This window comes from Siniperca chuatsi, linkage group LG18 (genome assembly GCF_020085105.1).
Source record: "Siniperca chuatsi isolate FFG_IHB_CAS linkage group LG18, ASM2008510v1, whole genome shotgun sequence".
NCBI lineage: Eukaryota > Metazoa > Chordata > Actinopteri > Centrarchiformes > Sinipercidae > Siniperca > Siniperca chuatsi.
In genome coordinates, this window is record NC_058059.1 from 10851067 (window position 1) to 10874442 (window position 23376).

General features: G+C 37.1%; 1 protein-coding gene across 2 annotated transcripts in view; it reads left to right on the plus strand.

The window, feature by feature from the left end:
- brinp1 (bone morphogenetic protein/retinoic acid inducible neural-specific 1) overlaps nucleotides 1–23376 on the plus strand; it is a 143414-nt gene that overhangs the window by 79967 nt on the left and 40071 nt on the right. For both annotated transcript variants that reach the window (XM_044173274.1, XM_044173273.1), the window contains exons 3-4: nucleotides 2757–2947; nucleotides 13210–13379. In XM_044173274.1, coding sequence (XP_044029209.1) covers nucleotides 2757–2947; nucleotides 13210–13379 — 361 coding nt within the window. The remainder of the gene's footprint in view (nucleotides 1–2756; nucleotides 2948–13209; nucleotides 13380–23376) is intronic.

Below are 23376 nucleotides of genomic sequence, written 5' to 3' on the forward strand. Positions count from 1 at the left end.
GTTGTGACAGCTTATATTGTAACTATATAAGCATTCATTCATTCATTCTGATACTACATGCTCACTTCTTACCGCTCTTTGAATGTACTAAATGTGTAAAATTACCTCTTCTTTGAGAGAGTTGTCAAGATATTACCTTTTGAAATGTTGGCTACATCATGAAGTTGTGTGATTACGTAACAGTCCACTGGCAGAAAGGAATTCAACTTTAAATGCTAATTTAGAGTGCTGAATAGTGCATTAAAAAGTGCTGCCGTCAAGCCATGCTCGGGCAGACTGACACATCGCTGACTGCGTGTCGTTGAATTTAAATGAAGTAACCGACGATCAATTTGAGGGGACCCACCTATTCATGGCTAAATCATTATGAGGAGCCGTTGAGGGCAGTGAAGGAAAGCTTTAGATCAAGCTGTTATAAGGCACTGTGCTGTAGCTTTTATCCACATTGCTTACTTTTTACATTAAAAAATAATTTTTATAGGGTGACAACAGCACTGTTGGATCATAAAATAATGTCTTAAACAAACCTTTATAATGTTTTAATGGGGGTTTTTTGTGCAATGTGTGCATGTTACTGTATATGGCTGAACCAACTCCTACAATGCATCTTTTACTTTAACTTTTTCGTGTCTTGGTGTGTTTTGATTGAAATCAAGACTGTGTGCAGGAGTTTCTTATTTTAAAAGTTGCTTAGTGTGAGCGTAGACACGAGTCACAAGCAGTGTTAGGGAGAGTGGAGGACACACTGACACTCAACAACATAATTTTCTTCCACAGACATCTTGACCAACTATTGCTCTCTACAGTGCTTAGAAATATGGCAACACAAATGAGCTTATGCAGACATTGAATCCATGACTAAAAAACTGTATTTCAGGGAGTTAATCTCATCAAACTTGAAGTTGTAGAATTGCTTCTAATATCACTTTTTGTTTTCTGATCCCATTTGATTTCTTTAAGAGTGATTAAGTTAAATACATGTTTTAGTAAGATTAAAATGCAATATCCAAAAAGCCAAAAGAACAGCTAAAATCTTCTAAACATGATTGGTTTGGATTGAGGAGTGTGTGTGTGTGTGTGTGTGTGTGTGTGTGTGTGTTTGCATTTTTATTTATCTGCATTTGTTTGTTGGTTAATTTTTAAATTGAATGTATATGCATTTGTTGAACAGTACTCAATACTCAGTACTGCAGGCTTTTAGGGTTAAATTATTTAGATAATATGAAGCCTTTTGTTTGTGCTTCATCTGATGGAGCTTTTGTTGCACTTTAAGCCACACACTGTAATTGGGCTCATCACTCATATACTAAAGTCTGCATCATTAAATATATCTAAATTCAATCTAAATCTAATTCTGAGGAAATGCTTTTAAAACTATCAGTCAGTAAGTAGGAAATTACATTTTCCCCTGTCTATAGACTCAGAAAAAATTTGTTTTGTGCTCATTTCAGCATGTTGGAGAGTGTAGTCTCGTCTATACTTATGCCATGTGAATGTGTACATCTGTATGAATGCATACTCACACCTTTTTAGGTAAAAGTGTGAGCACATGTATCACACATCCAGTCCTAATGATGGATCAACATGTTTGATAGAGGTGTTTTGAGAATGTGCGCAATCCATATGGAAATGAAAACATTTCTGTGATTGACAGAAAGTACAGATGATGGTGAAAATCACAGCTTCCGATTAAATTTGCATTAAAATGACATCTCCTTTAGAGTGAACCAATACATCAAGAATCCTCTTTTGCTGAGCATTTCCCAGAAAAAACAAATATGCTGTTTTATAACAATAACAAAATATAAATTTGTATGCAACTCTCTATACTGACAATTTTACCACACAAAGAAACCTACCCGCATGAATGCCTAATCACCTATTTTAGGTTCATGGATATGCTAGGTATTAGCCACTGACTCAGTAACAGAGTGCTTTCTTTTGCCTTTCAGACAGCTGAAGAAAACCTGGTGTTTTTATCCTCAAGGCAGGGTTATTTGGTTTTTCTGTAACCCTCAGAGTAACAGAGATGCCTGTAATGTCTGTCTGTGGAAATGTTTTCTTGATGTGTGTCTCAGCGGATACAGAAGCAAACATCATGAACATCCACACAAATATTTTACCAAATCTTTTTAATATTTACGCTGTGAAGTATAACTTTAACTGCAGTCCAAAACAACAAGGGTAGAATGATGTGCAAGTTTAGCAAGTTCTACTATTGGTTAATATAATTCCTTCTTGGTTTTTGTTTTGTTAAAGGTTCAAGTAGGAGCATTATACAGAGAAAGGCCCTTTAATGAAAACATACCCTATCACAAATGAACATTACAGGACACTGGTCAGAGTACAATCCAAAAATTGTAATTTTTGACGTTTATGTCAGAGTGAATAAATAAGCACAACAGACTACAAAGCTTCTGCATCACCAGACTCATTAAATATGTTTTTATTGTACTTTACAGACTTAAAATCTTGACTTTAATGTGAATTTACAAATCTGTGAACTCAGAACTGCTTTATAAATTATTGAAATACTCCAGTCTTTGTTATTGTCTTAATTATCTGACAGATTAGACCACAGTGTGCACCACCAGATGTGTATTGTTTTCCCACAAATGCTTTTGGTGAGATGGAGTCGAGCTAATTAATGTGTTACCACACTGTAATTAATACTGTTTTACTGTTAATGTTGACCGTGTGGTTGTATATACTAAGTCATTTTGGTCTGAGCAGTTGTTTTTTCCTATGATTGTCAGGGAATTTGCACGTTGGAAGGTGAGAAACACAGCGATTGAGAGAAGGGACCTGATCCGGAACCCGGTGCCACTCATGCCTGACTTCCAGCGCAGCGTACGCTTGCTGGGCCGCAGACCCACTACTCAGCAGTTCATCGACACCATCATTAAGAAATATGGAACCCACATTCTCATCTCAGCCACCCTGGGAGGTAAGAGAAGTTCACTGGTTTCATTTGCTCACTTCATGCTTGATTAACAGTTTTTTACACACTGTTTTAAATGCTTATTACACATGGTTTGTGGTTTGCTTACATGCTTCATGTCAATGAAATTACTTTATGGGCAAGGTCGAGGAGGCTCCTTTCAGAGACAGAGTTTCTTGGGCTGCAAATAAGACTTGAGTTAGTCATTTTATGTAACCAGGGTCAAATATTACAACAGGTCTACAAAGGGCCATTAGGGCTGCAACATGTATACTGTGTGTTTTCCCCAGATATAGGCATGTAACAATATGTCTGAGACTTGTTCATATGGTGTGTAAGAGGAGATGGAATATTTCTAAACAGAAAAGCACAAGACATATCTATGCAGAAAAGTCATATTAGGTACTAAACTGCTACTTCTGGATACGAATGTATAATTTAAAATGATTAATAAAACATTAATTAATATCTACAATTTAAAAACAGATATTTTTCATTTTTTCATTAAATTTATAATTATTAATCCCAGATAATGAATGCAAAGAACTATAAAACAAGTCAGAACCCTTTCAACAAGTTAATGAATAAATAGTTCTCTATTCATTTGTACAAATACATATCACTATATAATGACCCCATATGATGAAATTGCAACACCATGGTGTTCAGGATTATGCATCTGCCTCTTTGCAACAATGTCAAAACAGCACAGTGAAGCAGTTTGGGGTCAAGTTGTTCTCCAGGGTGTTGAAAACCTCTCCTACAGCAAAACTGCAGCTACGTCAGAGGGCAGGACAACGCAGACCAGAGAAATTTTCACAAACCAAATGACTTTCTTCCAGAGGTAGATTAGGGCAACTAAAAGTGACCACAGTGAAAGACTAGAACACTTACTGGACCATTTTATAAGACATCCATAAAGCAAAGCCAAATGAACAAAGAACAGCAATGCATTTCCCATCCATTTCTTTGGCCAAACAACCCCAAGATTTAAGAGTCCATGAAAGTCAAAATTTGAATCAGGTTTTCATTTGAACCTGATTTGTAATTGGATAGTTATAATATAATATGATGAGACTGTTGTATGAGAAGTTAATGTAACAGCATATAAGACCTACATTTAACTATATAGTGAAGTCTATATTCAGGTTTGGGGATTTGTCAGTTGTCCTGGGTTGGTGACTTGCACAGGATCGACTCCACACCGACCAAAGAGAGGTACCACTCTATTCTGAACAGGTATTCCATATCTGGCTTAAGTGGATTTTCCAGCAGGACAGTGACACAAAAAAAACTTTCATCAAAGATATGACAGGACTATCTTATATCCACTGTCACCAAAATTCATCCCCACGAACACATGTGGGAACATTTGATAAGTGAAAAGGCAAAGCATACTGTAACATCATGAAAAATAACCTGAATTCTCACAATCTTCAGTATCGTTCAAGCAAGGCAGGACTGCCAGCTGGAAGCTGTCAACCTACCGAATATAGAGAATCCAGACTTCGAGTTAACAGTTTTCTTGTATGAGAACTTATACATGTGGGAGATAAATTGCTATGGGGTCAAAAAATATCTTTGAGTGAAAACAACTAAAAGTGAAGTTAAGTGAGAGGAAGTTTCACTTTTTGCCGAACAACACAAGTTTAATAAAAAACGGTGAAAATACTTCAAATGTGATGAGCCAGATTCAAACAAAGAACTTTGAGCTGATACAGTATTATACTTGAAGGTTAAGCAATGCATAATAAGTTTAACTTTGTACACATAGCCAGTAGATATTTCAGCTCCTGACCATCCTTAGGCTGGCAGTCAAAAATCTAAATTGACATGTTCCCACAGGCAACATGACCCAACATTACGTTTCAGTAGCCACAGTGTGTTGACCTCCAGCCAGAATCTTGAAGACATTTTCACACAGCTTTGTTTACTGCCCCAAGCAAAATTACATGTAAAATAAGAACACAATGTGCTTTTTCCCTAATGGGTAGATGGACAAAGTGTGATAACAAGATGCTGATTCCAGGAGAGCTCCCTGAATGCACACTGTGTAACACAGCTTCAATTTCATTCACAAGCTCCCTAGACCATTATGGTTATACATATGGTAATTGCATTTTTATGTACATGCCAAATTTAACCTGAAGATAATCTTCTTTAGAAATACTTGTACTTATGGACCTTTCAGGTATTTGGGGGAGGATGATTATCATATGTATTGCTCTGATTTATCTACAAGCACTTATTAAAAAATGATTAACAGGAACATAAGAGAAGAAGCACTTTCAGAAACTAGTGTGTACAGAAATGCTATTTTTATCAAAGAAGAATTATTGATAATTTATGAAGCCTTTCTTTCAAGGCTTTATTTTATCTTGGTATTAATAAACCTTCCCCCCAAAATCCTGCAATTTTAGGCAAATATATATATTACATGTATATATAGATATGTCACATGAAATTCCCAATTACAAAAACTCACTGTGGAAAGAAGAATAAATACCTCTAATGGATGATTTCAGTGTTTTGGATGTGCTTCCCAAAATAAAAGTTAAGCACCCCTGCTGTCCAAGTCTAAATATAAGGCTTCTCCCTCGAATCTCTTATCTTATCTCAAGCTCTGAGGGACGCATGAAGGCAGCTAATTGTGATCACTTTGCCAATTGCATTTCAAAGATATAATTAGTAAGATAATTCACTCCTTTACTCAAACCCTGTATTATATAACTGTATGCATAAAACATTGCCAAGCGGTCGCTCCAGTTGTGTAAAATTATGTTTGTGGTTTTGTAATCTCACAATCAGTGCCTTTGAGAAAAAATCATGATACTTTTGGCATGTTTTTCTTCTTGATTATGGTACATTTTCCAGACATATATTGAACCTACAGTATTATATATTATGTGGAGATCCCTTGTATTAAGAAAAGAGTTAGGACAGAGCCAGTCCTTATTGTCCAGTCCTTCTGTCAGAACAAATAAATACAGAACAATTTCAAACCATTTTTTGTATGTCAGCACTGATACTTTAACTAGAACCATCGATGCTTAAGCATTTAGCAGAAAAAAGAAATCCGGTTCTTTCATTTTAAAATCTTGCAGTGCACTTAATGTCAAATACTAGGCTTTAATAATTTAGCTAAACTGTGCAGGGGAATATCAGGTGTGAAGGGTTAGAGTTGCAATATTGTATACACCCTCTCTGTAAGATGATTCATGCTGAGACACTCATTTTGGAAATTGGAAATACAATATTGGGCTGAAACATTATATGAAGGCATAATGTGTGTCAAAGCCAGGAAGAATGCCACTGCCACAGATGCACCAGGTGGCTAAAATTGGACAATAGTTGAAAAAAATTAGCCACAGAAATAATCACAGTATCATTTTCAACCACAACATCCTTCTTTATCACATTGTATTGCATCACCTTATTTTTTTCCTCTTTCTCTTTCCTCTTTCACATTTCTTGCCTTTCATTTATTTTTAACCTCTTTCCTGCTTGAGTTATCACCATATTATATTTAACCTTGATGCCATTTAGTTTCACGTTATGGGTCAGTACACTCTTTATCTCAATCTTGGGATTGGCCATTAAAGAACACACCTATATGAACCAATAAATGTGCACACCAGACTAGTGATAAAGTAAGAAGAAGGAGGCTAATTCTCTCTTTAGCCATCTACAATTTGTGGTCTCAAGAGTCATTATGAGAGGAAAGAAGTGAATTCTCCTTCTCACATGCAACTTAAAGTTGAGTGGTCAAGTCTAAAGAGCCTCATTGGAGGTCCCCTCCATTGTACTGAATAGAAATGGTTACAATGCATAACCATGGAACCATCGTTATGTCTCTTAGCGTGTTTTTTTCTTTATGAGCCTACTGGTTGTGCAAGGCAGCAAATGGACATTATTGCGGTGATTTTCTCCAAGTGGCACATCACTACCTGACTGAGTAAAATACTACTGACTGAGCTGATAAGCGCTGAAGACATATTTGGGAAGCATCATATCAAGATAAAAACTACCTTTATCTTGCTTTCTAGCTTATTTTATTGTATTTTGTATCTTATTTTATACTGCAATATCTAACTTAGATAGTTTGGTGTTGATAACTGATTGATTCTGAAGTGACAAATTCAGTGTCACATGCATGTTTTATTAAGTCCTCATACATAAATGACAAAACACATTTAAATTATCAGGGCGTTCCAAAATGACCCATATGACCTTTTCAAAAAAGTCTTATGCAAGTGTTTTCTGATATGGCACCCCTACAGTTAAAGGTACCCTGTGGAGTGTTTGACCACTAGTAGTGCTATGGAGCAATGTTTACAAGTGGGTCCCTGATTTGTTTGTCTTGGTGCCGGTTTCTCGATATTCCACTGCATATATCAATGTGCCTTCAAAGGCAGTGTAGAAGAAGACTGCAAGCTAACAAACAGTGATGTAAACAATGCACAATTTAAAATATTAAAGCATTGCAAATGTTTTATGAGGAAGGAAATGCACTCAACACATTTGTTAGGTCTCAAGGATGCACATAATGTGTTTTGGTGAATAACACTTAATATAAACAAAACCAAGAAAACGTATATAAGATATGGTCAAATTAAGACAATTAAAACTACTTGGTTTGGGAAAGAGCATGGTTGGGGAAATATATCCTTCAAAGAAGCAAATATTAACTGTTGGGGTAGGGATAGAGGACATGTACCACCCTTTCCTCTTCCTTTGTGCGACAGTAAAACTACTCACTTCCTCTGCCATTACCATTGACGGAGACTGTTTGAACAACTGACCAGTGCTGTTGTTGTTCAACTGATTATATAACCCCTTCCCTTATCCCATTTTTAAAACTAAAGTCCTAAGTTTAGTACAGTATTACTTCTGGATCGTACAAATAAAGTGTGACCTTTTTTCAATTTATTTATTTATTTGTGTGTCCCTTGGCTTCTTTTCATGGCAAAAACAATGGTGCCTGGTGTGCCGGGAAGCACTGGGCAGCAACACCCTCAGAGAGCAAAAAAAATGTTTGTGACAATACCCTTTGTTTTTGTCTGGATTTATGTGGACACTCTTTACTGAATACAAAGGTTTATATATTTAATTTTTATTTACCCGTTTTCTGATGCTTGTGGAGAGCTAGTGGCCCAGGGTGCAGCGAGGCAATGACTCACTAATTGTGCTGCGGTTGTTATACTTTAAAAGATGAATCAGATTTTATAGGTTCAAAGGATGTTTAAGGACCTGAACATGATCATTGATTCATGATTTATTTACAAACAACAACAATAATTGCAATAAGAATAATACCAGTTTTAACTTTTGTTTTATTTGGAAATTAGACCATGTGAATTCAAAACTCTAGCTCTTGGAGTTAGTGGAAATATTGTATTGTAGTAATGTCACAGTAAGCTCCATTCTAACAAGCATTTAAGAGAGGAAGATTGTCGGCTACATTGTCTTAACACTGCTGACTTACAGCGTCTGCTGAAGATGTTTGGGGAAATAATTCTGAATTACCTGCTGCTTTTCTGCTGTCTGAACATTTTAACTACCTCATACTACCTGAAGCTGAGTTTCTGACATATGTGGATGCTTTAAAGGAGGCATCAAGGGATGTGTATTTTGAAGTGCAACACATGACCCGACTGCATCCTGGGTGCACATTGCGCGTGGGAGATTTGAAGCTTAAACAGAGCAAATACATCTCAGACTTCCCAACAAAAGACACCACCACTGTGAATCACTCCAGAATTTAACAGAAGCTGAAACTGAAAAACACATCAAAACAGTTTGACATAGATGCTTAACATCTCTGGTTTGCCTGCAGCCACTGAGAACAATACTGTAGGAGCAGTATGTTTATTGACAATATATTCCAAACCTCTATGTGTCCGGGGCTTCAGAATGGTGAAGGAGTCACTGCAAACCAAGGCTGTATATAAATGCTGGAGGAAGATACTGCTATCTGAAAAAGTGGAAAGGACAGATTTGCATTTTGCTAAAGCTGTGAGAGACATATTTCACCACATCTGTCATATCCACTCCCTCATATGTTTGAAATCAGTTTTCCACTTTGAGTGAGAGCACTGCTGTTTCACCGTGAATTCTGTTGGTATTTGTTCAGAGAGGTCTAGAGATTTTTTTAGAGAAAATATTTCACATGTAGGAAGGACTGTATCTTAGCTCTGAAGACTCATTTGCCCTCATACTCTCTAGTGAATACACAACCCATATGACTGGATCAAAGACCTTTTCAGTGCAACAGACTTATATGTTCAGCACTGAAGAGGAAGGAGTAGTTTATTGAAATGACTTGTGGTCACTGAAGCCTGAGGCTAGAGTTCCTATGCAGAACTCTGGCTCTGGGTTGTAGGGGAATACTACCCAATGAAAGCTGTCAACGCTACCTTTTGCCACATCATACTTTTTACAAATTTTTGTAGTTGCTGTTGTTCTGCTGTCAACATAAAAGGTACAGGGCATAATTGGGCATTGAGAGCGTGGCTATCTCAAAGCAACAGCCCCACTTTCAGAATATCTCTTGCATAAAGCCGGGACAATCCAGTTATAGTTTAGTAGAAAATGGGTTCACTTCATTCCTCTACTTATTTAAATGTATTGTGTGCATACAGTTATTATATATTTTATTTTAGAAAGGCTATCTATCTATTTTCAAGGAGACATTATTGCAGTAATCAGTGGCCATTTATTTATGATGTTTTCTTGATTAACATAAGAAAACAAAGTTTGTTAGTTTCCATAGCTTGCCCTGTGGTCTGTTGTGAAATACACAGTATTCTGTGTAGTTTACAGTACAGAGTGTGTAGAGCTTAGGACACAGCTTTTATTAATCTTGTCATATCTAGAATATACATACAGTCATTATATCCGCCAGGTGTAAGCCAGGAGGAGATCACACGTTTGGTTGTGTGTGTGTGTGTGTGTGTATCTCTCCTTACCTCTCGTGGTTGCGGTGATTCACTCCTCTTAACCGGCTGGTAGGGGCCGCAAGTGATCAACAACTGCTTCAGTTTGGAATCTTGTTTCCGTTTGGGTAGTGATGGGCAGATGAAGCTTAATAAAGCTTTGGGGCTTTCTTTCTATTTGTGCCAAAAAAAAAATCAAAGCTTCGGGGCTTCAAACTCAGCAAACACAGTGATATCTGTTAGCTTGTAAATCTTATTGCAGCCCTTCTTCAAGATGGGCTGAAGCACCACCACACTTCGCTGATATTAACACTTTTAGTCTCATATGTGTGCAATAACAGTCCAAGAAGCCTGTGTGTTACTATTAAATCTGTATACTTTTGTTCAGATATGCTGCATTAAATATATATGTAATTGTGCAATATGTTACAGTAAAATAATTATGCATTGTCCAAAAAGCCTAGATATAAAATATTTTTGCTGACACGAAATATAAATGTACCTTTTTAGTATAGTTTAGTCCAAGTGACACTGTGGGCTATGAGATCTGCACTTTAATGGGTGCACTCTTCTAGTTGTAAATGCAGAACAATAGCTAATTATTATGATATGGTCTGTCCAAATTTCCCAAAAGACCACAGTTTGAATGCATAAAAGAATAAAGCAGGATAAGTTATAATGTATTCGACTGTATCGATGTATGTATTCTGTGAATCTGGTTTATGAAAGTCTTTTGAGAAAACAAACAAACAACATCCATTAGCTTCTTTCCTCTGCACAGCATAAAGCAGTATATTTTAATGTTCTCCATAACGTGACCCACATATGTACCATTAACACCAAATGGAGCACTCACAGCCATTCCATTACTTTAAAACCCTACTTGCACTCCTAAACCTCATCGACATCCACATGCATGCACACATAAAATAGGGGGGGAAGTACATATGTAGTAGATACCTTTGCACACATAATGTTACTGATTTCGAGGTAAAACAGTACATTGTTTTTAAATACCTCTCCACTGTAAACCCATAAGCTCCACATGAGCTGATTAATTCTGGCAGCGTGCCAGTGAGGAGCCCTGTAATAATATAACACAATGTATTACTTACGGAAAGGTGCACACAGATACATTTTTAAAGCCACAGAGATAATGATTTTGCTTGACCAGCAGCAATAACCACAAAATATTTATGTATAGAAAAACTCCTTTATGCCACACTAAAAATAGAGATAATAGAGATAAGAAAGGGCAGATCAAGGGCTTAATGTGAGACCATTATTCTTGTGCAGAAGTGTAAGTCAAGTGTGTGTAAGTAACTTTGCTAACCCCCGAGGGAGAGAGAGCGTGGCAGCGTCAGAGAATGGGGCCTCGTACCCTCAGTGCTTGTAACCAGGCATGAGACATTGGCCCTGACTGCTACCCACCCCTAGTCACGGTCACCACAAGTTAAGTGACCAACTCCAATGCATTGCTGGGGGCCAAATAACCATTCACATCACTGGAAACCTGAACATATGTGACATGCTCTTGAACGAGTTTCAGGCATATGGTTTGCCATTTGAACAGTAATCTTCGAAGGCAAGGTTGTGTGTGCTCGTGGAAAGTGAATTGGTGTTTGCTTGTTTGCTTTTCATACATCTGTTTCCGCTTGCAAGAATGAGAGATGGAAAAATATGATGTGTATACAATGAACAGCTCAACCCTTTATAGTGTCAACAACCATATGACATGCAAATCAGAGAGATTATCTCGTGCTCTGTAAATCTTTGGCCCTGTTTCTGCTCTGAGCGTTCGCATTCTCCCCCTTTTTGGTGTACAGACACTTACTGAAAGGTCAGTGGTTCATCTTAATACAACCCCCCCATTTTCCCGTTGACATTCAAACTTTACATACAGTAAATACTGTACACACATACGGTGAGGGTGAGGATGTTTTGGGTTTTCATTTCTCACCTCTCAAATTTAAATTCTGGGCATAGGACTGCATTTATGGAGAGGGATTACAGACATGCTGATTTTTTGTGTGCATAATCGGTTTTATATTCACAGCAGTTGTGACCCTATTACAGTGGCAGTGATTTTAAATTCACATCACACTAGAGGTGGGAACTCTACCTATTTACCTCAGGAAATGAGTAAGGATTTCAGGTCGACCCAAGTCTACGTTTGAACTATCTCAGGAACACCACCACCAACAACAACAATGGCTCATCAGGAGTGTTTGGCTTAATTCTCACAGATAGTTATGCCAGCAAGATACCAACCATATTCTTAAGATCAGATGAGAAACTGCCAACATCTCAGTTCTTTTCATAGCAGTAAGCTTATTGTGTTGTGAGTGTTGTTGATTTAAGAGACAACAACTTGGCTATTTAAGGTATTCTTCTGTGGTTTAAAAGCATAGTTGCTACAGTAAGACTAAGGGAAAGAAATCTAACACTATCTGTGAGAGGGAAATAGAAAAGAAAGAAATGATTTAACACCTCTCCAGGCAGTGTTAGTATCACCAGAAAGGGTCAGTAATTTGATTTAACCATGCACATGAGTAATTTTAGTCAGTCATCCAGATGAACAAATATAATTCAGTGGAACAGTGGTAATCCAGGAACATGCTACACACTGCCACAGTACAGATAATCAGGTACACTCCTCCTCCAGTGGCTCCACATGGTTATAACACCAGCTGCCGCAGCTTCTGTACTCATCCCTATTTTTCAAATTTTCTCGGCACTAATTAAATCTCTGCAATTGGTAATGTTATTTTCTATTTGTGTGTTTATATTCTATTTGTCTTTTCCCTGTCTGGGGTAGCTGAAAGCAAAATGATACCGGATGTGATACATTTGTTCTTCCCAGGATAAAATTCTAGTGGTATTGAGGTAAAAATTCTATATCACTAGACCTCTCATGGAAATAATGCCATCCCAATAGGAGTAAATCTGGGGACATTTCTGGGGATGGTGCCAGCTGTGGATAAAGCACCAAATATGGAGACTGTTCCTGGAAAACTGGGGCATCTGGTTTCTCAAGCTAAAACTGCTTGCCTTGGTATTCAGACCTCTGACATATCTCTCCTGTTAAGAGCTCCATTGGCAGCTGAGATAAGCCTGGATTGGACAATTCTTTCTTATGAAGATGTCTACAGTATACTCACGTTATTTATTCAGTGCACCTTAAGTTAAGATAATTTCTTCAACTGAGACCTTAAATACTTGACTCGCTATTTTACTTTAACTCTTTAAGTACATCAAGTACTTTTCCCCCCCAAAACGTCCAAGGCATTAAGTACATATAATCCTAATCATATTTCCATTATATTTCCATAGGAGAGGAGGCACTGACTATGTACCTGGCAAAAAACAAGCTGGACAGAAAGCTTGCCAACGCTACTCAGAACGTGGAAGCCCTTCATCAGCTGGCCTCGTCCTACTTCATTGACCGCGACGGCACGATGAGGAAGCTGCATGAGATCCAAATTTCCACCAATGCCATCAAGGTTGGTACATATTGAACATGCACGTGCACATACAAACACACATTTACGGAGTCATGTCAATACTGTTGTGGGATGAAACATGGACGTTACCTGAGAAATAATATTTCTTGTCATATGCAGTGTACATATAGTAATTAGTACATTCAGTACATGTTATACATGCACCTGACACTGGATTTCAGAATAAATACAAATGTATTGTCTTTTTCTTAGAAAATAGCATTCATTATTTATTATATTCTATTTTTTTTAGCATATATGGCTTTTTAAGTGTTCTTTGCTTTTTCACCTTACTTAGACAAAGAAAACTCAAGAGACAAAACAAAATAGTAGGCGCCTTCCATAACAACCCTCATGACTGTTCCAAAAATAATTTATTTTCTGATCTGCCACCTTTGTCTTAAGGTTATAAGCAACTAAAACTACATGCTTAAGGCTAGGGTAGGTAATGTATTTCAGAACTTTTTTTTGTTGTATTTGTTGAAATTCTCTTTACATCCCCACAGCAATCAATAAATCAAATGCTCTAAAAAAAAAAAAAAAAATCTGGTATCTGTGGCTGTCACAGGCCTGTAATAAGCCCATCCAATCATTTCTGAAATGTTATCTACCCTAGCTTTAAGAGAAGGGAAAGATCATCTTTATGGTTAAGCTTAGGGAAAGATTACTTTTACATCGTGTCAGCGGTCTCTGTTGTCAAAGTCACACTCTTTGTGTACCCTCCTTAAGACTTCTTGCTACAATGCTGTACTCCTTCCACCTTCGCTAATGAGAGAAAACAGTTACTAGAAAGAGGTTGCCTGTCAGGAAAATGGAAACATAGTTTACTGTCCTTCACACAAACAATGTGATTTGACAGTCAGATAAACACCTTACTTTAACTTCCTCCAGAGACAGATGGTGTATAATACAAACAAATGAAAATGAAAAACAGAAATACAAAGAGAGTGCATCCCAATGAATTTACATCAGCATGTGTTGTAAGGTAGCATTATACAGATAAGCTAGTTTTAATACTCAAACTCACAAAAGTAACATTTCACAAAAGTATTCATATAGAATTGTGATGAAAATAAACCAATGCAGACAATGCTACCACAGGCCAAAGGATGAGAGCAGAAGCAGATGGATTGTAAAACACACATTTACATACATGTGACTCAATGGTAGTCTCTGTGATTCTAAACACATACATCCAGCATGCGTATTCATCCCGTTTACCACTAGGAGGTGCTGAAAACAAGTTAACCATGCCAGTTGTGGTCATATACATGCCCATTCACCGAGGGCAAGCCTGTCTCCTAGAAATTACATTTATATACAACTAATTTGCAACAGCAAATACATTTTGAGGGAAATGTAATACCGACCGAATTACGTTTTCTATTAACATAGGGAATGTTAAATAACGTACCTGGCAATTCGCAAAAATGTTGATACTGACAACGTATTTAATTTTTTTCCGCAAAATAGGCAATCTTGCAATGGGCTACACTATCCACTTGTTTTTCTTGCCTAAACTTACTACAGGAGTCTGGTCGCGAACCCTAGATTCTTGTGTCACAGTCCTGCACTTTATACGCCCTACATCCACCCCAACCACCTCCTTGCGACTCCAGCACAGTACATAAATGTAGTGTTTCATTCACCAAAAGAAACGTTGTCTCTGAACATAATCCAGGCAGCGATTATATTGTTACCACAATGTAATTTTGAAAACAGTTTAGTAATATGCAAATGTAATGTCTAGGAGAAAGGGTTGCGCAGGGAGAGAGGGGGCAAAGGAAAGCAATTTTAAAATATAAATAGCATCAAGTAAAACCTAATAGGCCAGAATTTTGGAATGCCCCTCCCTTGTGACCATGTTCTAGTAATTAGCCCAAATGTTCATTCCTGTCTCAGGTGAAGAGGGAGGCGGTATCAGCTTGCAGTAAGGTTTAGTTTTAAAACTCAATGTCATCAAATAAAAAAAATTAAAAAATTAAGCGCTTAAGGCAACTTTATTGCAAGAAAAACAAAGTATTAAAACGAAGCATGGCCACAACAACTCAGGCCCCACATAGTGTCTCATAGTGAATCAGTCCTATACCAACCTGGCAGCGATAATCATTATCATTCCATGTGTATACCTGTATAACAAATAAATAATACTGCCCAGGAGCCCAGGACAACATCCCCTCTCTGCTATGACCTTGCTCATATGCACCTTGTTTGCAAGGCTATACATATGACAAAACTGAAAAAATAAAGTTGGAGTGAACCTGACTGTGCACTGCTTCTGGGATGTTTTGTTGTGTGAAGACGTCAACTTGATTAACACGTCTGCAGTTCAGCAGCACGGACTGCTCACTCTGTTATGCTTCCAGTATAGTTGTAGGGACCCTGATAACCGAGAGCAACTGAGCATTGATTACTGACTGTGAAATGCATCAGTGTATTTCTATTATTGTTCCACCCAAGTATGTTCACTTATGAGTAAATATGCCACATATATCACAACACACATACACAAACATCATATGTTTATAGCTGTATAGTGACAAAAAGAACATACTCATTATGCAAATATCATTCTCTCCAGTTCTTCTCTTTTAACATTTGGCGTGCACTTCTGCTACAAGGACACCACTACTGTTCTGTGGATAAAAGAGTTGACAACATACCACTTTATGAACTTCACTATACCTTACACTCAGTAACAGAGAATTCAGGGATGGACAATAAGACAGTTGTGCAGTAAATTAGTGAATTTTTTTCCTATTTTAAAACAAGTAGGTGGGAGAGAATACATAAAAGCACACACTTTTGAGGCCTCAGCACCGGAGAGGTAGCATGTTGCAGGTAGAATTGTGTTACCTTCCACAGTCAAATTTTACCTACCCTGAGCGAGTTAGCTGGTGTTAATTTCAAGCCCAGGTGATCATAATTTTTTAGACTTCTCTGGTTTTCCATGGGTCTGCGATCACACAACTCTTAGCAGAAAGCAGATTGCAGATGTGAAAATAGGTTGCACCACAGAGAAATTGGAATGTCACACAATCGTATAGACTTTCATCCTGCAGCAGTGAACCACCTCCTGTAAATATCAGTGAAGACCATCTGAACTTTAATGCTGAAGTCTGACGTCAGACTGAGCGATTTTACAATTAGGGTCTTGGAGTCCCATTTGAAAAGATAATGTCTCAATTTATCTGGGGACCTCCTGAGATACCCCTTGTGGGTCCCTGAAGACCGCAATTTGTGAACCACTGTCTAATGAGATGAATCCTACACTTAGAGCCACAAAATCGCAGTTAAAATTTGTACATCAGCAAGGCTATTTACATTTGGTCATCTATGAGCTGAATAACATTTTGACATGTGGTTAAACATATGTTTGATGTAGTTGATCTGGGGACTAGGAATTTCATATAACTGAGATATGTCGGCTGTTTGAAGTTTTTATTTTTCATTTAATTGAATTCAGCTGTCTGGAGGCAATAGATAGAATTATTTCTAGTATTTCACTAATTTGAAAAGAGCACATTATCAAAGCAAAGTGCAGTTATAGAACTTTATTCCATTGTGGCTAGCTTATTGAAATCTTGCCCAGTTGTCACCAGACTGTTGCATAATAACCAGACAAACGTCTATGCATACAACTGCTTGGTTATTGTAGGTATTTTAACCAAACTGCTAGTTTCTGCACCGCATATCAGCAGGAGTGTAGGCATCCTGGGGGCATATTGGACACACACAGACTACAGAGATCCATGAAAACTAATTTAAATTTATCTCTCCTCTATACATCAGCAAACATCCTCAGGACTGCCCATTCCTTCCCATTCGCTTTCCATGTCTTCATCCCAAGCTACTGGGATGCAAAAACTGCAACCCTGATGCCCTTAGCATCACTGATAAAATGCATTTTTAATTGCAATGATCAAAAATATGTCAAAGAACAGAACAATTTCTTAAATGTTCTAACTACATTTTTTGGTGATGGAACAGGAAACAAGTTACTGTGATTGTGATTTGCACGGCTGTTAAAAAATATGAAAAGTGCAGTATGAGTTAAGGGAACCGTCTGCAGATAGTGGACGTGGATGCTTCTGTGCTTCTTGTGCATATTTGTGCTGGTCACTGAAACTGTGCAGTTAAGTAAATTAAGTACACATTATATGGTGACTTTATCTGTATTGTAATTGTATTGTATGCACATTGAAATATCTTTCATAGCATTAATTGTTTTTATTACATTTTTTTTTTAACATTTATATACACGTCTAACATGAAATACACCTTTATAGCACTATTCTTTTTCTTTACAAACTACTCTCCTTTTTTATTTTTTTCATTACTTAATTAATTTTCATCTGTTTAGTATTATATAACAAGTTACGTACATGGTAGGATGATACATTTCATTTCTTTTGTAGGATTCATCGGCTTCTTCTTGGTATAGTCTGGGAATGTTGAAAATGTCCATAAGTCTGAAACTGCCACAGCTGCTGCCATGCACCTGTGCATGCGCACCTGCACAAAAACCTCCAATCCAACTCTCCAATACACCCACCAATGCTCCACCTCCCTGTCTTCATTCAAGGAGCACCTTCCTAGCTTTTTGTTGTTGTGAGTGACAAGTGGATTAAGGGGCTCTGGCAGATGAGACTCCAGGTAGCAGGAAGTCAACCATGACAAAATTAAGCAGACCTGACAGTGGCTGCTGAGTCAGTTTCTCAGGAAAGGAAGGCAGTAGGTGTTGAGAGGAGAGAGTATCCATACAGTACACACACACACACACACACACACACACACACAGTTACTGCAGTGAGTGAACTGCATGTCTGTTGATCAAGACTGATGGACCTGTAGCATATGTCAAGAGGTGAGGCTTTGTCTGAGTGTGGAAAAGGGCTAGGAATGGATTGGTGATTGAGTGAGTTTGTGAGTTAGATACAGTAATGGGGATGCAGGCATGCAAGATAGCTTGTCTACTGGCTATCAGGTATTGCATCCTCTGAGAGTTAGTAATGACTTGTTTGAAACTCACAATGGATGTCTCTTGCTCTTCTAACAGGATGAAATAGCAGCTTAATAGCTTGCTCTATCAAACAAACATGACTGTGTACACATAGGACAAGTTGGAGTGGCTGCGCACTTATAATGTTTGATGGTAACGTGCCTTGGAAGGGGTGCGATTAAGAATACATAATGATGCTGGTATAAATGTTGATGAAGTCTGACTTTACGTTGAATTAAATTTTTTCCACATTTTCTGTGTAAAATGATTAATTATTGACTTAGCATATTGGTCAGCTGCCCCAAGGGCACTGAACGCTCCAGGTTCAGTGTGTGTAATTTCTCTGTGGTAATTTGATTAACAAAATTAATGATAAGGGCCTTAAAATAAGTCCTAAATTATTATATAATCTTAAATTCCTGTCTTGTAGAGTGGCCCATTGTCAACATTTCGTTCAATACCTTTTTTTTAGTTTATATTGTGCATACATGATGCATATTTCTACATACATTTGTGTTTAATCAGATTACCACAAACTAATTGAAAGCAAACTAGGGAGCCAGCATTGACAGCTGAATCAGATTCTGTCATGGACATTGGTAACTATTATGTTACTTTACGAATACAACAAAGGCTCAATATGTACTCAAGCGCAATTTCAGGGTGCAAACATACATTGGTATGACTAAGAGTTTTCTGCAATTTTGGTGACTGCAGGCACAAGAGTAATGTAGAAAAGAAGATAAAAGGTGAAATAAGGATAAATACATTGTTCAGGAATATATTATCAGAGGATAGAGCTGGCACAGCCTTCAGTAATGGCCAATCACATTAACTCTTCTCTTCTCATTTAAAAGCAGCAGACAGTTTTCTAATAGGCTGGGAGAAGAGTCCAGGACACCTTCTCTCTGAAGAAAACTGTCTCCTGTCCTCTATACTATAATTTTCATTGCATAAAACTTGAGGACTGTGGCTATAAGTAACTATTTTGATGTGCAGAAAAGAAGATACATTTATTTTGCAAAGGTTGGTACTGGTTGCGTAAGATGATTTTAAGGTACACACAGAGGAGTACATTGTGCAACGCTTTACATAAATGCCACATCCCTCAAATTACAGGTCCTCTATTGATGGACATACTGATCATTATGGCATCACATAGCTTTAGATTAAATAACAAAATGTTGGTGAAATGGGAGTGCGGCAGAATGTGTGCAACAAGTTTTGTGGAAATATAAAATATCATACATTTCATTTAATGTTTAAATACTTTTTCAAAATGTGCATACACTTGCTTTCTCGTATCTCTCGACTATAAATAAAGGCAGCATAAATAAGTTCTCCAGTCACGTCGGCAGCAGACAGACAGTGATCAGAATGTGCAAAGTCCAGCAGAAGGCATGGATCTATAAACACAGAGAACAAGGGCTTTGCTCTTCCAATATTGATTCAGTATGGCTGTGAGACCTGCTTTGGAGTGCAAACTTACAATCAAAATGAAAAACATGTGTCAATACAGCAGAAATGTTTGAGACATTTCCTGTCTGCAAATAAGCAGGTTGAAAGTCAGGTTCACTTTGTTCCACTGATTTTTTTTTTTTGAAGCAATTTTTACTTTGAACTCTGAGGGATTTGTCATTTCATCAATTTATTCACGAGTAACTCATTTACTAGCTGTCTAACAGTTTTCACCGATCATCCACTTTACATGTAGCATTTTGCATACATAGAGTTAACACACGCATAAATGCTTTCACTGAATTTTTTGAATATCTTTAAAATATTCTGAAAATGGACATGTTTTAATTTATGATTATTACATTCAGTATTTACACTGTAATAAAAATGCTAATAATAATCATAATAATGAAGAACAAGAAGAATCATAAAACCCAAAATAGTACCATATTTATGATACCGTGCCAATATTCTCCTTTTCTTTTACTTGGCCTCCCAAGGGTCAAAGAAAGGAGAGCCTTCTTTTATTCAGTATTTCTGTATGCCCAGAAATTAATAAGTAAATGTATGCAGATGGCATAATACAAAATTATTGATGCAATGAATAAAACTGCTGATTATTGGATTTTTTTCCCTGAAACTAAACACATTGAAATATGTATGTTCTCTTCCATGAAAGATAGATTTCCAGCAGTGATAATTATCACCCTGAGGACCCAACATCAGGGTATAGATAGTAGAGGTTGCAGTGGTGGAAGAAGTGCTCAGATCCTTTGCTTAAGTAGAAGTAGAAATACCATTACAAATTACATACCCCATTACAAATAAAAATAAAAAGAATGGCTCCTTTCAAAGTGTTATATTATTATAGAATATTATATTATTCAGTTTTTATCACTAACGAATACATGTAAGAGCATTTTAATGTTGTAATCTACTGAGTAGATTAGTAGTATAATACTGCAGGTGATATGTGAAAATGATGTTCACTTTTTCATAAAAGCATTAAACATGGTACACTTGTACACTTTCCACCATAACTGAATGATGTATGTTGCATCATATCTCCTGAACCAAGCATAATAACACAGAATGGGTGACGTCTTCCCCTATGTTTTGATGGTCAAGAATTACAATGATGCCATATACAACATCATAAACTGTTCAGGTGAATAGTTAATGGTGAATAATGTGACATTGTGAGAACGAAATCACTTAGAACCTAGGCTAGACTTTATAATATCATGTCTGTTGCATGCATGTTGTGTAGGGTTTTAAAAGCTTAATCATTTTTTTCATGAACCCTGACAATAAGTGACATCAAAACATAAGGGTAGACATCACTTTTTCTGTTATCAAGTTTGGTTCACGAGATATGCAAAATACATCATTCAGTCATGGCGGAAAGTAAAATGGCCGCCATGGCTGTCACAAAGTGTTTTTGCGATGGCTCCATTTCTGAAAATGTTCAGGGCCTCAAATGAAACGGTGAACATATCGCCTCAATTTTGGCACATATCACCTGGACTATAGATGATTAAAAGCCCCTCAAGTTACTGGTTAAACCTTTTGAACTGTACACAAATTACAATTACTGATCCAACAAGATGTATTACTTTCAGTGATAGTGTTTTACTTCTCTTATGTCATACAGCCTAATCACAAACTAGTAGTACAATACTCAAACCACCTACACAGCTTTATATGAAAACCTAAAACATATTGGATTAAAAAAAATGCAAAATAAAAATGATTATAGACTAAACTGTATTAGGAAATACGCCTGCAAATTAATTACTTTTCATAGCCTCTTACAAATAATTGCTCTTTCTTGTGCTGTGTTGATTTTTCTTGCACTTTCTGCAACAAAGTACAACAGAGGGGACTTCAATATCAAGCAAACAAATGCGGTCAGAAAAACCTTGTTGATTAAACCCTCGTTACCCGGGGAGCACCCATTAGCTAATAAAGAGAAAAAAAAAAAAAAATCCCTTTGAAAAGTAGTTTTACAATACACCAACCACAATTGTATTTGATTTTGAAGTGAAAAGTGGCTGCGTATTGTACAGATGTCAGGGACAAGCTGGTGGATGCCCCCTCCCTTCAACAAAATGTCCCAAATTGTTTGCTGCCAACTTTTCTTTGGCTCTTCGCCTGATATCACAGAACTGTTTCCTATGATGGATAGCAGTTATCCTAGAACCAAAACAAAATAGTAACCAAATCTGTTATCCTCCTCTGATTAACTGTAACATCAAGTTTGGTTGCTTATATAAGATGTGGTAAATTTACTTATAGCAAACAAAATCCATCTTACAGATAAATTAACTGCACCGATTTTACACTCTACATATTTTATGATTTAAAGTCCAACTGAAATCCAATTTAGTCATCCATTTTTTGTAGTCAAAAATAATGTCAACATGTTTCTTAAATGTATTATTATTATAATTATTATTATTATTATTAATATGTGTTCATATTTTTTATTATTAAAAGGAACAAAAAAAGGGAAATATCAGAAATGCTCGTTTTCCTCTCAGCTGGCTGGAGGGGTGTGTCTGTGTTTGAGTGACAGCAGCTGGCAGGAGTGCCAGTGTTACACCGTAGGGAACGAGAGACAAAGTGAACAAACTTGCGCTGTAGCCTACATGTCATGGGCAGACAGCATGTTGTTAGTGGTACTGAAGAGTAAGGACCACACCGGCATCTAACCAGACCCAAGTGACATTTGCAGGTACAGTACATGCTATTTAATGTGCTGCAGCTGAGCAGCTAATTAGCTATCTAGCTTGCAAACTAATGTCAGCAGTGTACTTTTCCCCTGTGAATGTTTGTTTGGTCACTCATTCACTAAGCTAAGGTGCAGGACAAGACATATGTTCATAAGTTAGATAAAAAGGAGACTTTAGCAGGAAAGCTTCAGAGTCTGTGGCTCTTTTGCTGTCTGGCTCAGTGTGACTGTCTGCTCTGCCTAAGATAGAACTCTGATGTTACTGCTTTATGCAGGTTTGATTGGCTGTATCGAAATAAGGTCTCCATCTACATAGATGGATACCTAACGGTATTCTGTTGAATTAGTGCAAAACTAGGGGGAACCATGATGAAACCAAAAAATAAACAATTTATAAATGTATCCCTTTGGGTTTTTGATTTTTTTCTCAAAGGAGAACACAGGACAAGTGATTTACAGAGCAGATATGTATGCTGTAGCAGACATATACAAAAAAAAATGGATTTCAGTTGGACTTTAAATGGAAATGTAAATAATTGTGTATCTGCACTATACCAAAACAAAATGTATACTGCAGATAATTTTGCAAGCATTATTTGAGTAAATGAGTCATTATCAGACTACTAATGAGGCAGCAGAACAGTACGTGAACATCAGGGCAGCCAGCAGGACATATAACAATCAGTCTTTGATGACATCAGACATCTGTGCAGGCGCTAATGCAAAGCTTACTCATTATAAACTCAGTTGTCTTTTCATCAGTGAGAAATACAAACAATTGTTTGATTGTTATTGGACTCCTA